This window comes from Thalassophryne amazonica, chromosome 8 (genome assembly GCF_902500255.1).
Source record: "Thalassophryne amazonica chromosome 8, fThaAma1.1, whole genome shotgun sequence".
NCBI classification, from domain to species: Eukaryota; Metazoa; Chordata; class Actinopteri; order Batrachoidiformes; family Batrachoididae; genus Thalassophryne; species Thalassophryne amazonica.
In genome coordinates, this window is record NC_047110.1 from 39,127,952 (window position 1) to 39,144,506 (window position 16,555).

The window sequence follows — 16,555 nt, forward strand, 5'->3', positions numbered from 1 at the left end:
AGGGGAGGATGGAGAGATGCAATAGCAGAATCTCGGAATGATTTCTTCAGGCACCACAAAAAAAAAGCAAGGGAGAAAGAACGGGGGGTGGGGGGGTAGGGGAGCAAAAACAGGAGCATGAGCATGGCCTTAAAAGGGTCTGCGGAGGAGGTGTGCTTTCTGACGTGAAATTGAGATCTAGTTTATGTGGAAAGAGATTTCTGGTAAGAGCTGATAAAGAGGCTTATTGGAAATGGAAACAGGATAGAGGTGAGGAGGTTTCTGTTTTCTGTCTCACAAAATAGCAGCAACACAAAGATTCAGTCACCCACTCTTAACTGATTGGACTACAGTAACAGAGACACTTCAGAGAAATTGAAAGACAATCTGATGCTTGGATAATAATGCGTTCATAAGAACGGCCTGTGCCTGATCCTTTTACGAGGGCTGTCAATAAAGTATAGGTCCTTTTTATTTTTTTCAAAAACTATATGGATTTCATTCATATGTTTTTACGTCAGACATGCTTGAACCCTCGTGCGCATGCGTGAGTTTTTCCACGCCTGTCGGTGACGTCAGTCGCCTGTGAGCACTCCTTGTGGGAGGAGTCGTCCAGCCCCTCATCGGAATTCCTTTGTCTGAGAAGTTGCTGAGAGACTGGCGCTTTGTTTGATCAAAATTTTTTCTAAACCTGTGAGACACATCGAAGTGGACACGGTTCGAAAAATTAAGCTGGTTTTCGGTGAAAATTTTAACGGCTGATGAGAGATTTTGAGGTGATACTGTCGCTTTAAGGACTTCCCACGGTGCGAGACGTCGCGCAGCGCTCTCAGGCGCTGTTGTCAGCCTGTTTCAAGCTGAAAACCTCCACATTTCAGGCTCTATTGATCCAGGACGTCGTGAGAGAACAGAGAAGTTTCAGAAGAAGTCATTTTCAGCATTTTATCCGGATATTCCACTGTTAAAGGAGATTTTTTTTAATAAAAGACGTGCGGACGGATTGCAGCGTCGGCTCGCAGCCGCTGCGACGCTCCGCCACAGGAAAAACACCTCTGTTGGAACCGTTAAGGACAAGTTGGAACATGTCCAGCTGTTAAACAATTTCTCATATACTCACTCCACTGAAAGCCATCAAAAGCTGCCTGGATTTTACAAATGGTTATCAACACGGAGGTGTTTTTCCTGTGCCGTGGCACCGCACCGGCTGCATCCCGATGCGCGGACCCGTCCGCACGTCTTTCATTAAAAAACTCACGCATGCGCACGAGGGTTCAAGCATGTCTGACGTAAAAACATATGAATGAAATCCATATAGTTTTTGAAAAAAATAAAAAGGACCTATACTTTATTGACAGCCCTCGTATATATTACTCACATGTCAAAATCAAACTCCACTGAAACTCCACACTGGCCGATGAAGCCAACAGGACCACATCATCTGCAAAAAGCAGTGATGAGACCCTGAGCCCACCAAACTGGAGACCCTCCTCCTCCGACTACACCTCGATATCCTGTCCATGAATATCACAAACAGGATTGGTGACAAGGTGCAGCCCACCGGAAACAAGTCCAACTTCTGACTTGCAACATCCCGACTCTTTTCGAAGTTAATTATAGGGGAAGCCTGGGGACAGTGGATCAGAAATGTTGTTTTGTGGCAGCATAACAACATTATGCATAGGTTTAGGTCATGCTGTTGTGGATTTAATACAGCAAGTTATTGTTTATAAGGCTGTGTTATTTACAACCCCAATTTCAATGAATTTGGGATGTTGTGTGAAATGTAAATAAAAACAGAATACAATGATTTGCAAATCCTCTTCAACCTATATTCAGTTAAATACACCACAAAGACAAGATATTTAATGTTCAAACTGATAGACTTTTTTGTTTTTGTGCAAATATTTGCTCATTTTGAAATGGATGCCTGCAACACATTTCAAAAAAGCTGGGACAGTGGCAACAAAAGACTGGGAAAGTTGATGAATGCTCAAAGAACACCTATTTGGAACATTCCACAGGTGAACAGGTTAATTGGAAACAGGTGAGTGTCACGAATGGGTATAAAAGGAGCATCCCCAAAAGGCATAGCTGTTCACAAGCAAAGATGGGGTGAGGATCACCACTTTGTTGAACAACTGTGTGAAAAAATAGTCCAACAGTTTAAGAACTATGTTTCTCAATGTTCAATTGCAAGGAATTTAGGGATTCCATCATCTACTGTCCATAATATAATCAGAAGATTTAGAGAATCTGGAGAACTTTCTACACGCAAGTGGCAAGGCCGTAAACCAACATTGAATGCCCATGACTGTCGATCCCTCAGGCGACATTGCATTAAAAACCGACATCATTGTGTAAAGGATCTTCCCGTGTGCGCTCAGGGACACTTCACAAAACCATTGTCAGTTAAAAGTTAATTGTCAGTTCGTCACTACATCTACAAATGCAAGTTAAGCCATACATCAACAATATCCAGAAATGCCGCCACCTTCTCTGGCCCTGAGCTCATTTGAAATGAACAGACAGAAAGTGGAAAAGTGTGCTGTGGTCTGATGAGTCCACATTTCACATTGCTTTTGCAAATTATGGACATTGTGTCCTCCGGACAAAAGAGGAGAAAGACCGCCTAGATTGTTACCAGCGCAAAGTTCAAAAGCCAGCATCTGTGATGGTATGGAGGTGTGTTAGTGCCCATGGCATGGGCAACTTACACATCTATGATGGCACCATCAATGCTGAAAGGTACATCCAGGATTTGGAGCAACACATGCTGCCATCCAAGCAAAGTCTTTTTCAGGGACATCCCTGCTTATTTCAGCAAGACAATGCCAAGCCACATTCTGCACATGTTACAACAGCGTGGCTTCATAGTAAAAGAGTGCGGGTACTAGACTGGCCTGCTTGCAGTCCAGACCTGTCACCCATTGAAAATGTGTGGCGCATTATGAAGCGCAAAATACGAAAATGGAGACCCCAGACTGTTGAACAACTGAAGTTGTACATCAAGCAAGAATGGGAAAGAATTCCACCTACAAAGCTTCAACAATTAGTGTCCTCAGTTCTCAAATGCTTATTGAGTGTTGTTAGATGGAAAGGTGATGTAACACAGTGGTAAACATACCACTGTCCCAGCTTTTTTGAAACGTGTTGCAGGCACCCATTTTCAAAATGAGCAAATATTTGCACAAAAACAATAAAGTGTATCAGTTTGAACATTAAATATCTTGTCTTTGTGGTGTATTCAATTGAATATAGGTTGAAGAGAATTTGCAAATTATTGTATTCTGTTTTTATTTACATTTTACATAACATCCCAACTTCATTGGAATTGGGGTTGTAAATGTTTAAGCTTCAACAAGTAATATTTGTCATCCACTTGATACTGGGCCTTAGTAAATCCCTTTCTAGACTGATTCACTGTGCCCCAGGTGCATGTGACACACATGAGTCATGTTATCAAATAGCTGATGGAGCCTGGAGAAGTCATAACACATGCTCATCAGTCGGACAGGGTAGTCTTCTAACTAATAACAATTTTTTGGGCCACCTTTCCTCTGTTGTTAGAAATAAATACAAAGACAGCCACAAAATGTACTTTTGATAGGAAAAAACACTTCCCTTGCCACTTAATTTTGCCCTTAATGTATCCAAAAACAAAACAGTAATTTATAAGGAGGATGTCTTTATGCATACAAAATATGACATAACTGCTGCAAATATATTTGTAGTTTTGCAGATATAGCTACTGATTCACCGTGCCTGGGTTTCCCCTAATACAGCTAATCGTAAAAACTGGAAACTAGATACTTTTTTGACAAAATATTTTGGTTGAGTTATTGATTGAATTTATGGTTATGATTTAGTGGGAAATTAACTAAAGGATAATTGATTTATCAGAAAACAATTACCATACTAATTAAAAAGCTAGATTAATTGATTAATCAAAAAATAATTGACAGATTAATTGACAAAATACATTTAATTAAAGTTAATGCTGTAAGAGAACCATTGCGATTCTCGTTTCTTCCCTGCAACCAAGACAAGAATCCAGGTAGTGACTTTAATCTGCACAAAGGTTACTTACGACTGACATCTTTAAATGGCTTTGAAGTGGAGTTAAAGAAATTGTGAACCTGCCGCTTCTGAAAAGCAGCAAATCAGAGAACCAGCGAAGCCGTGGGTCGCAGCGCTGCTTCGTTGCTTCATTGCTTCAAGCAGACCCACTGCAGAAGCAACAGGTCTGCAATAAGAGAACCGTTTGACAAAAAGGCTATTGATGTCAGTGGATTGAATAATTTCTTACTGATTCTTAACAGGAACCGGTATTCAATACATAACCCTATGTGTGACTGTCGTCCAGTTTCGTCCAACCTCCCAAGTCTGATGTAATGTTACGTTGACAATATCTGAACGTATCAATAACTAAAGCTACGATGAGTTGCACGTAACATCCTTGTATCGCTGATGACTTGTCCATGTGTGGGATGAAAAGCAATATTATCATACAGAAACAATAGCAATAAGAACATTTTATCAACTACTTTAACTATTTATGCACGCTCCAACCGTTTGTGGCTGGCCTGCGTGTGCACACACGTTGTTGTTGTGAAGACAAAACATCTCACCTGTTGTCAAGACAACCAAATCCCACCCCTGCAAGTACTGCAGACATGCGGACAGGGCTTGCTGTGCTTGGTCTCATACCCGCTGTTGGTCACATCATTGTGAATTTTTTGTTTTGATTCTGTTAGTTTCAGTTTTGTTCCGTTCCTTTTTGCAGTCTTGATTAGCAGGCTTTTCGGTGATGGGAAAGGTGCAGGATCATTCGTCCACCTGTTCAACAGTTTTTTACGTTTTTCCTTCGTTCAGCTATCGCAGCGTGCTGTGTGACTGGGCCTTTATCCTGCATGAGGTGCGTTAGCAGTTAAGCAGTTAGTGTGTTTGTTTCCAGAGCTTCAAGTCCATCCCTGTCCTTTCTCCATGTAAGATGGAATTGCGTCAGGAAGGGCATCCGGTGTAAAACTTGTGCTAAATCAACACGCAGATCCATCGCGGATCTGCTGTGCCGACCTCTGGGTCAGCACAGCACAAGGTACTTACGTTGACTTAGGTACTTATGTTTAACTCAGATTTTTAGCAATAGACAATGGCCTCTTGAAGTGCAGCTCAGCTGTCTTTAAGTCCTGTGATGTCAGCATTTCAAAACAAACATTTGGCTAACTCAGCAACTCATCTTTAGTGTGACAGCTGTGAGAGCTGCATCAGGTTTGCCTGAGGCTGAGTTTATGGAGTGCACTTCATGCAAGTGCTGTTTTCCACTGACGATGGTGTTGATAGAGTTGAGAATAAATGTATGACCTGTTTCTGTGGTTTTTCTTGCTGACAGGATAGTGCAAGAGCAGTGCTGTGTTACAGTGCTCGAGGACAACATGTGCACCACTGGTATCAACATGGCCAAATACCAGGGAGCCTGTGAGTCTCTCTTTACCAACACCTGTGAGAACAAGACTACAAAGGTGCGTTTGTGTTTGCACATAGTCATGATTAGAATTTGCATGCTTCTAACTGCACATCCTGCAAACAGGAGGGTGAGAGGGCCACCATGGTAGTAATTGGCGATGCAGAATTTATCAGCATGTTCTAGCAGAATGGGTGAGACTACAGCTGTGGTAGGCCACTGATATTGTGTTCTCAATATGCAGCTGATCATTACAGATTTTCTGTCCACTTTGCAAACTGAAAACATTCCAGAATTGGTCCTGAACCACAGTGAAAATTTGCAATGACATATAACATCTAGAAGAGCACAAAGCTTTGTATGCATTTCAGAAAAAAATAAACCCTAAATCGTATCCTAATACTAGCCCAAAATCATTTATTATAAAGTAATTTGACCAAATTGAAATAATTTGCTATGCAGCTCAGACATCAGATTTAGAGTCCTGTTCCAATACCAGAAATGTGAAGCACCCTTTCGGAAATGGTGGTCAGTTTCGGGAGTGCGAAAAATCAGAGTTTGTCCCGATTCTTGTACTTCGCACACAAAACATCTATAAATATTTAATCTTACAAAAGGATTGTGAACTTGGTTACTTGATAGCAGCTTCGCATTTACCCAATAAACACATACGTATTAACACAGTATGTTATTTGCTCACAAACTAGCTCAGCAAGCTCAGTTTGCATATATGATAATTACATTAATGTTTGCACCCCTCAAAGGTTGGAAGCATTGAGATGGCTTGCAATTGGCTGAGGGTGATGAAAATTAAGAAAAGCATCTATTACAAATGACTCAAAACAGCGCTTATGCACAAATCCACAGACTTAGATAGTAAATTTCCTAGAAATGAGGTGAGATTTTACTTAAAACTGCTCTGCAAAAATAAATAAATAAAATAAAAATAAACGTGATCAAGCTGAGAGAAAGAGAGTTAAATTATTGTGTACAGTCTGTAAATGGCTGTCATGGACTAGTGGAATGTGTTACTTTTAAGTAGATTATACAGTAATTTCTCTCCATCTGTGGAATCTTCTGCAGACTCACAGTCAGACATTTTTCAGCTGTTCTTTCTATTTACACTTTTCAGTCCATCTCTCTGTGGGCTACGGTTTTTCATATCGTGGCAGCAGCACATCAAGAAGATAAATATCCCTAAAAAATTGGAAAGAGGGTGCAAGTCGGTACATTTTTCTTGTCAGGATGAGATAATTGCTGATGGGACAGCATGTCTTTACTTGATCTGCCATGTAGTGCAGCTTGAAGTTCATCCTGTAAATGTGCTCAGTTTATGTCAGCAAAGAGAAAAGGTTTACTTACAGGGTGGGTGAACAGAAGTCTGTGTCATTCATTTGAACTCAGTAAGATTGGTCACATCAATTGGTGTAATTGCTGTTAAGGTATGATGGTTGACTTTTGTATGTCGCTGAATTTCATGAGTTCTTGTATTCTCTGTGACATGCCTAATGAGCCATCCGGTATTCTGTGGGACATGCACATGTTCTACGGTGAGAGGTTTTTTTGAGCTGCTCTTTTTCAACTTTAACATGAGCTTATGTCTTATTTCCCCAATAGCTTGCTAATGTTAGTTTGATTCCAGTGGTGGGCACAGTTCTACTAATCCGCTAACCGCTAATTAGCGAAGATAATGTTTTCATTATCAGATTAGCGTTTCAGATAACTTTGAAAACCATCATCGGACCTATGATCTTCCGATAAGTTTTGGTCCGATACTTTTAGTCCGCTAACATTTTTGTAGACATAGCTTTTTGTAGTAGATGCACAGTTCTATCCTCTACAAACAGAGAAGAGCTAGTTCTAGAATAAACCGCTCTGTCCTCTGCAGGCAAAGGAGAACTGGTCATAGAAAAGGAAAATAGCTCATTTCTTTTGACCACATAGTGATATGCTGGCAATATCACCTAAGTCATCCTGAGGCATACAGTTTTAACTTATGGTTAAAATTTTAACCAACCTAATTTCGGACAAGTTATTTAAATTAACGTCACGTCTGAAGTTTTATAAGTGAAAATATCAGATATATGTTTTAGTTTTAAAGTATTGGACTAATTTTAAAGGTTTTAGTGTGGACATGGTGTGTGCGCAGTGCATTCTGGGTAAAAGTTTAAGACAGAAGAAATGCATTTGAGACACTCTGATCAGGCTCCACATGGACAACAGCATTAAACGCTTTGTATATTGTGCCTAAAACTCTCGTGAATATATTTTCTGGGTTTATAGACATTGCTATTGTATTTGTTTTATGTAAAAATGCCAGAAGATGCCCAGGTTGCTTCCCCCAAAAGCCAAAAAGTCTGTTAAATTGTGATTCAGGCCGCGTGATATAACCGGCATCAAAATGCATAGAACACTGCCATCTCCTGGTGACTGGTTATATCACAGTGTTGTCGAATGCAGGATTTTAAAATTATTTGTAGGTTTCCAAAACCTGAGAGACCACATACATGGAGATAAAAAATCATAGCTCTGACAGGTTTAGTTGTACAGTGTGTGGTGTTAGCCACATGGTAAAAACAACACACACGAACAGATTTCACGCATGAACATTCCCAGGTCAGACACCTCGCTTTCTGATTGGCTGCATATCACATTTAGCTCCTTACATCCTTCTTAACGCACCACACATGGCAGGAATATCTGATAAGATTATATTTAGCATCATCATGATTGTCGGGGCGTCCTTAAGATTGTCGGAAGGGGAAGATCGGGTCCGATATCAGCCTAATTATCTTGCCATGTGAACCAGGCTTGATGTTATGACACCACACGAAGCAACTGATTGATCTGTTATAACACCGCACCGAGCCGGTAACTGATCGGGTGTTATGACACCTCACGGAGCGACTGTTTGATGTGTTATGACACCGAACATGTTTTCACTATTATTTGATTTCTTTGTGTAACTGACATCATTATTCAAGCATTCAAATGGCGATTCCTATCGCCACACATTTCCAACCACACACGCAAAAGTTTTTTGACAGTTCTTGTTATTGAAAGAAACCTTGTCTCGTGCGCTTAGGCGCTGTCTAGCGGGATCTTGAAAATTTATTTCTTTTTTTGTACAAATGAAAAAATGACATATTTTACAAAAGTACATTTATTTGTAAACACCAACATGTTACATTTATTCACTTGTGTTGGTTTTTACATAGAACGAATGAATCAACCAATCAGTATGAGCGGAGGCTTAGTTTACCCATAATCCCCTCTGGGCATCTATGTGTTAATGTTCAAATCTTCAGAATTAGTGCATTATTTTAAAATTAACAGATATGTGTTATATATCACTTTGTACATTTTAAGAGTTTACATTAATGTAGTTATTCTATTCAGAAGAATTTTATTTATAAAGCAAAACCATAATTCAAACCTGCTTTCCATTTCAAGACCTCTGCCTCATCGAAGGACCACTGTGTCCTGTCTGGGTAAACAATGCTTTCCTATAGTAGGGGGCAGAGCGCACAAAGATTGAAGTGCTGTCTCTTTGCCATTTGCTATTGCTTCTGTTAGAAGCTTTGGCGGTGATTAAAATCAAAATCTGCTTCTTAGTAGCTGAGTGTGTATTTGAGGCAAAATTGAAAGTTATCGGTTATCTGTAGCTTCCGATAAGTTTTTAGACCGTTTAGTGTTAAAAACGATAACTTTTCAGTTAGCTCATTACCAGTTATCGAAGCTAACGTTCTGGTTAGCTGTGCCCACCACTGTTTGATTCCCAATTTTATCTTTTAACAATAAAGCACTTTACTGTGTTTTGAGTGCAAATTATTTTACTGTAAAACACATTCAATAAGCCTGCTGTAAACTTATGGAAGGGGAATCAATGGCCACAATTTGAGAAAAAATATGCACACAGTGTTCTCCTTTTCACTTGTTATTCGAGACAAATGAGAAACCTGTCAAATTTCAGCCATTTGTGTTCAGTAGTTTAGGGCTGTTGCTTACAGTCCATACTGACTTGTGGATGAAAGAATTGATAAATTCACAGATGAAAATACAGTCAAATGGATGGAACATAACCTGGAGTGCTTCTACGTATCTCTTGATGAGCCATCCGATTCAGAAGCTCCCTATTTCTAGATCTTGGTTAGGATGCTTTGAGGAGAAACATTGATCCCCTTTATTATAGCAATGGATTTTGCCCTTAGATAGGAGATCAACGGCAAAGAAGTAGAGCTGGAATTCACACTAGTCCCAAGAAGAAGTCAGAAAGTTGGCCCTGTCATGATGACAGACCTGGACTTTGCCAATAGGGCACTGCAGTCTCGTTTGAAGCCTGTGTGATATCGTGGGATTTGACCAATTATGAGACAGCCGCTCTGGCGTAGCGTTTTTTTTTTTTTTGGTTGCAATCACCAAAGCAGTCACAAAAAGTGCAGTTTTTTTCAGTTCCCAGTGGAGAAAACAAGACGAGGCGAATGGGAGACGCCGTGTCAGTAAGTATTAGTCTACACAGCTAAGCATAGGAGCTACGTTCTCTCGCCTACATGATCACCTGGACACGTTTGAGCTCTGGGTCATAAACAAACCGCAACATATGTCCACTTTCCACCACATCGTCACTTTTTCTTTGTATTTTCACTTTGTTTGCTGTGTAATTTGCCCACAGTCTCAGAGAAAATGCAGTGTTTCCATCCTCGGAAGTAGAGAAATGATGTCATATGCGTCATATTTTAACCGTTTAGCGCCGGCCCACAAACGAGACTGCGGTTCCCTATTATATGGCTTTAACATCTGACATGGCGACAAAAGTCTGAAAATTGCTTCTGGCCTTGGAATCAGGATATGGGAAATTTGGCCTAAAGTTAAATGCCACAAAATCAAGACTCGTGGTCTTCAACACTAAAGATACACAGGTTAAAACTGGCAATGGCACAAACCTTGAGGTTACAGAAAACTTTAAATACCTTGAGTCTCATGTTGCCTGTGTAGAGACAGAACTGAACGTCAGGAGCACAATGGCCTGTAGTGCACTACATACAATGAATATGGTATGGCAATCATATCTTTGGGAATGCCTCATGTGACACTTGTTACACTTGAGTTGCATCCCTCTGTGGGCCAAAACACTCTGCAGGGTGATAGGTGGTAGATGGGAACACAGCATTAGGAATGTCAACCTGTATGGATGGTGGATATGCCTAGCAGACCACTGCATACATCATCCTGAACTGTGGCTACCAACAATGGAGACAGTGAGAAAAGGAGGGAAGTGTGTGACATATATCAACAGTCTTCCTTGTATCTTCAGATTGTTGAAGATGAGCAGCATACTTTGCTCCCAGTGACATCCAAGACTGGACTGAAGCCTAGTGTCATTGGGTAGAGTCAAGGACTTCCAGTTGTGTCTGTAGCTGCTAGTTTATTATTTTAGATGTTTACATCACACATACACCCACTCTTCTGAAATCCCTCTGCTTGGTTCAATGAGAGATAAAAATTTTTAAAAAATGGTACCGATAGGTGGCACATAACTCCGACTTGGTACATCTATTTTCCAGCTTCTCTGCCACCCTGACCAGTGCTGTTGTTAGACTTTGGTGAATGTTCAGGATACTTGATTGAATTAATTCTGTTATCTGCAAATATGACAGATAAAAGTTTAAAAACATACTTGTGATATAAAGTAGTGTTGTCAATCAATTAAAAATTTTAATAGAGATTAAGCGCAGGATTGTCCGTAGTTAACTCACAATTGATGACTCCCCTCCCTAAACCCCCACCCCATGGTAGACTGGACGCCTGCATGGACTCTCATCAATTGTTGTGTTGTGTTCTGTATTGTAAACCTTTATGTTAGAATGGCCTAAGCGGTGGGTCACCCCTCTCAGTCTGGTCTGCTTGAGGTTTCTTCCTGAACATCACCAGAGGGGGTTTTTCCTTACCACTGTCACCTGTGTGCTTGCTCTCGAGGTTGGTAAGGCCTTACTCACGTGAAGCACCTTGAGGCAACTTTGTTGTAATTTGGTGCTATATAAGTTAAATAAACTGAATTGAAATTGGGTGGGGTACACGATGATATTAATGGCCCTCATACAAATCTAGGTAATTGGTACCCACGATCCTCTGTGCAATTTTTAATTATCTAAGCCAAGTCTCTCCGGTTCTCTGCTGTGCAGTTGGAGTGTCACATTGTAGCACTTTAGCAGAGGATGCACTCTATTGTGCTTATGTAGAAGTTCACTAGGAGCTGAGTAGGGAGTCTGGCTTTGAAATGATTTGTTATTGGAGTAATTAGATTTGTGAATATGGAAGTTTCTGTTGTATTTTATTCCTCAGGTGTGCTGTGACTGCTGTCTCCTGGGTAAGGAAACACGGGAGCAGGGCTTGCCGTGTGATCACAGCCTGTCTGTGGGCTACCAGTGTGGTCTCGTGTCCCGGACCTGCTGCACGGATGGAACGTCAGACAACCAGACCTTGCCGACAGTAGGTAAGACACTCTTGACGTGGGTTGCATGAGTGGAATGCAGCAGACTAAATATTTAGGTTTTTCCATCTGTAGCAAAGTTAGTTATGAGCCTCACCTGAGACAAAAAGAAAAAAAAATGAGTAAAAATGTGCCTCACTGTGATGAATTGTAATTTGAATAAAAGAGGGATAAAGCGTTAATTTAAGGTTTAATATTTCAGGAAATGTATGTCGGCTGCACAGTTGATCTGTGGTCACCCTTAGGTCTGTGCTCCCCCTACTGGATTCATGTGGTTATTCCTTTGATTTTTTTTCCCCCCTTGTTTTCTGTCTTATTTTTACCATATTTATTTCTTTTCTTTGTCTTTTCTTTTTCTTGTTCTTTATTTTCCATTTTTTTTTCTTTTTTTTCTCGTGGTGGCTGCTTTTGTTTTCTCTCTCCTTTTGAATTTTTTATTAGTTTTTTCTGTTTTTTTGTTGTTGTTTGTTTTCCCTTTTTTCTGTATTTCCCTTGTGGTTATTACTTTTAGTTTTTGCTGCGACAGTATGACTCAATATGACATAATCTTTGCAGCTGATAGGAATTCAGAGTGCTGATCATAGACATTATATGAAAGAAATGTATATATAAATAAATGTCAAATAAAACTTATTTCCACCCGCCCACCACCCATTCTCTCCTAAATACATCATTAAAAACAACAGGGCACAAGAATCCAAGTTTCTTTTATTGATTCTGAACATTTATGTCTCATTTATATTTATCTTTGCAAATATAATCTCAAAATTTTTTACATGAAAAATTTCAGTGACAATTGCAGAATTAAATGTGTGCCAAAATACTTTAACAATGTTTCAGAATTATTTATCTATCTATTTATTTATTTTGTATACAGAGCAAAAAACAAAACAAAAACAAATCAGGGTCAGATAAACAGTGCACATGCACATTTCTGTCAAATTAACAAAACGTCAGATAAATCTCTTAAATATAAGTGATTGCACAGTCTCGTCATAGAGACTCACATTGGCTTATAGCATAAGGAGATAGTGTCTGTAAGGACCTTGGGACAGTGTGGACCTTGTGTGTCCAGTGGCCGCAACGGTAACTGGTAACTGTCATTACCAACAAAGGCTTTTATAATTTCTGTAATAAATTTCCCTGTGTCATTCCATTTTATTACTCATAATTTATTATCTGTACTTATTTGTTTTGGTTTCTTTGCATGTGTGGATTACTTGGGTTGTTTCCATCATCTGGTGAAAATTCATGTCAATAGCACCTTTAGAAATATATTTTCTGAAAAAAAAAATGGTGACTTGTTCAATACTTATTTTACATGCTGTAACTTCAACTTTGACACCATTTCACTTCTTTAACTCAGTGCCACACATTTTCCTGGTTACAGCTTCAGAATGACTAAATTTGCCGTGCATAATGACAAGCTAACCCACTGACTTGTCTGTATAATCAGTGGAGTAATTGACAGATCACTTATTTGTCACTCCTTAAAACATTGGAAGGTCTCATATCTTGTGATTTTCTCTTACCCAGCTATAAATAACCAGAAATCCTCTGATGATAAAGAAGATAATCCTTTATTGAATGATCAGTGCAAAGGTACAGTATTATAAAACATTAAGCAAGTTCCTTCTGGATTAATAAAAGCCATGTAATTTTGATTCTGATAAACAACAGTCTGTGAATGTGAACTGATATGATCTTTTGATTACAGTCATTAATTATTATTTTCAGGGAGTTGTGCTCAGCAGTGTTTGGGTAACGGAACATGTGCCTGCTTCAGCGGCTATAAACTGAAACCAGACAGAAAGAACTGTTATGGTAAGCAGCTTGTTTCCTTATGAGAATCTTGTATTTGTTTTATGGTTTAGCATGTTATAACTTGACTTGAACTCACAAAGAAAGGGGAGGGAAAAAAATCTCTTTCTCCCCCTGCAATTTGCATGGAAAGCATGGGATTAATGGCATCAGTCTGTGAATCAGCAAGTCAGTGAGCCAGTGACTGGGTCTGCAAAGTGTCCATAAAACTAAAACTATATTCAGACTTCAGGTCAGATATGGCCCAAATCTGATTTTGTGCTCATATGTGACTCATATCTGATTTTTTCATGACAGCGTGAACAGCACAAGTCACATGGAATCAGATTTCTTTAGTTTTTTTTTTTTTACAGTTTCCTTTTGGGCCACGTATGTGTATTGTCCTGAATCGACTTTTTGCAATGCGACCTCAGTCTGAAGGGTCATATCAGAACTCATGCGGCTTTGATGTCACTCTTGATTGACAATTGTCACAAATCTGCACAGGTGGCAGTCAGTGTGCAAATATCTCCATGTAAATACCTGTCCATGCCCTTGACATCCTGAAGTTGTGAATGAAATCAAAGTTCAATTCATGATTCCACCACTCCTGAGTTTGACATTGTTGGGCCACAATGGAAACAAGCACTTATGCTTTTTTGTGTTACCCAGTACATTTATCTATCCATGTCTATTTAATACATTTTTTACTGTATTATTTTACACATGTTTACATTTTATATGAATAGAAATCAGTCAATCAATCAACTGTGGTCAGACAACTCAGCCACATGGGGTGTGCAGCCAGTATATGCTGAGTGCTGGTCCCAAGCCCAGATAATTGAGTAGGGTTGCATCAGGAAGGGCATCTGGCATAAAACAAGTCAAAATCACCATGCCGAGTACAAATCGAATTTTCATACTGGATCGGTTGAGGTCCAGGTTAACAACGACCACCACCAGCACTGTTGCCCAACAGGGTGCTGGTGGAAATTGGGCTACTACTGGGTAGTGGGGGGGGGGGCACGTGTGTTGTGCCCACCCTCCCCACTACCTCCAACACATGTGGTGTGCTGGGGGGTGGGGGGCACACTTGCATAAAATGCTTATATGTATTTACACATCTGATCACATGTGGGCCGGACAGCCAAGTCTGAGTGCACACAGCACGGGGAGGGGACTGTCAGCTGATCGCAGCACACTGACAGCTGGATGACGACTCAGTGCACACATTAAAAACACAGAAACCACCGCCAGGACAGTAATATAAATAATTCCGACAATACCTACATGCGCAATTACATAATAAATAATGAAAATGAGTGACCACATAACATAGAGTGACATGTTGAACTGGTCACTGAACGGACGGGGCCGTGTCCGCCCACAGCCACTGCTGTTGTGATCTCTACTCCTGGACGTCCCAGCTGGAGAACACGCACTGTGTTTTGAAGGACATGAACTTACAACATTCCTGTATGAGGCGCATGTCTCTGCCTGGTGTCCTCATGTGGAAATACATAAAAAATCTTTCGCCTTTTGCCGGGCTGCAGCGGCCGCACACAGCGCACCTCGTCCATGTCCTTGTTGATTTCAGACATTTTTCCGCACCATTTACAGGCCAGCGATGGTAGCACAATGGTAAAGTTTCAGGCTGGCAATCAGAGCCTTTGTAAATTTCAGGTTTGAATCCTGTGGGTGGCGTGTAATTTTCTTTTTTTTCTCACAGCAGCGGCACAATGTGGTTACACATGCTCCAGCTGCTCACACTGGGCCTCATGTATCAATGTTGCGCACTTGTGGCGTAAATTTACGGCGTAAACTTGAAATACACCAAAGTCACCGTGACATGTATCAAGCAGTGCGCACCTGCCCATTTCTGGCGTACGCCTGACGTGATCTTGATAAATGCAGCGGGCGGAAACGATCGTAATTATAATAAACACGCCCATGAATATTCAGACTCCGCTTCAGACACACCCTCATTTTACAACATGGAAGCCGGGAAGACGGCAATGAAAAAGAACTCCACCAATCACGACGCGTGCCAATAGAGTATCAAAAGCAGCTGTCGTATCAATTGTTTTGTAGTATATAATCAATAAAGTGTTACAGTGGTCCCTCATTAATCGCTGGAGTTAGTTCTAAAAAATAGCCCGTAATACGCGAAACCGCGACGTAGTCAGCGTTATTTTTTACAATTATTATAGACGTTTCAAAGCTGTAAAACCCCTCACTACACAGTTTATACACTTTCTCAATCAGGCATGAACATTTTCTCACTTTTCTGTCATGTGTAAACACTCTCAAAGTTCAAACCTTAGTAGGAAAATAATACCAAACTGTTTTCAGGCCCAAACATTTGTTTGAGAAATAAAAATAGAACGTTTTCCTATAAATAATTATGATGGCATTTAGAACTAACGAATTAATTTTAACGATCAACGAACGAGGTCGGACACATAAGAAATTATTAATAGTGACTCACCAGTATTTCACAGATCAGGACTCTGCGTCCTGACGCCGCGCCTTTTCCCACTCACATCTCGCTGCAGCAGGTGTCTGTTTCCGAGTGACAAACACAGTTATGAGTAGTTGTTGGTGCTCTTTTCTCTTCTGGGCAACAAGATTCTTATAAACAGATACGCAGAACACAGAACACTGTAAAAAAAAAAAAAAGGCATGCAAAATTGGACTAAATACTCCGCGAGACTCCGAGGCCACGACAGGTGAACGGTGTTATAGCGAGGGACCACTGTATTCTCTTTTCACATGTCAATATTTCTTGACATGTGGATATTTGCTCTCTCAATTAATAAGACACG

The 16,555-nt window shown here is 40.3% G+C and overlaps 1 protein-coding gene across 2 annotated transcripts in view; it reads left to right on the top strand.

Moving 5' to 3' along the window:
• The window catches only part of fbln1 (fibulin 1), a 119,390-nt gene that overhangs the window by 23,114 nt on the left and 79,721 nt on the right, over positions 1-16,555 (top strand). For both annotated transcript variants that reach the window (XM_034176028.1, XM_034176029.1), the window contains exons 3-6: positions 5,369-5,498; positions 11,783-11,933; positions 13,467-13,532; positions 13,668-13,754. In XM_034176028.1, coding sequence (XP_034031919.1) covers positions 5,369-5,498; positions 11,783-11,933; positions 13,467-13,532; positions 13,668-13,754 — 434 coding nt within the window. The remainder of the gene's footprint in view (positions 1-5,368; positions 5,499-11,782; positions 11,934-13,466; positions 13,533-13,667; positions 13,755-16,555) is intronic.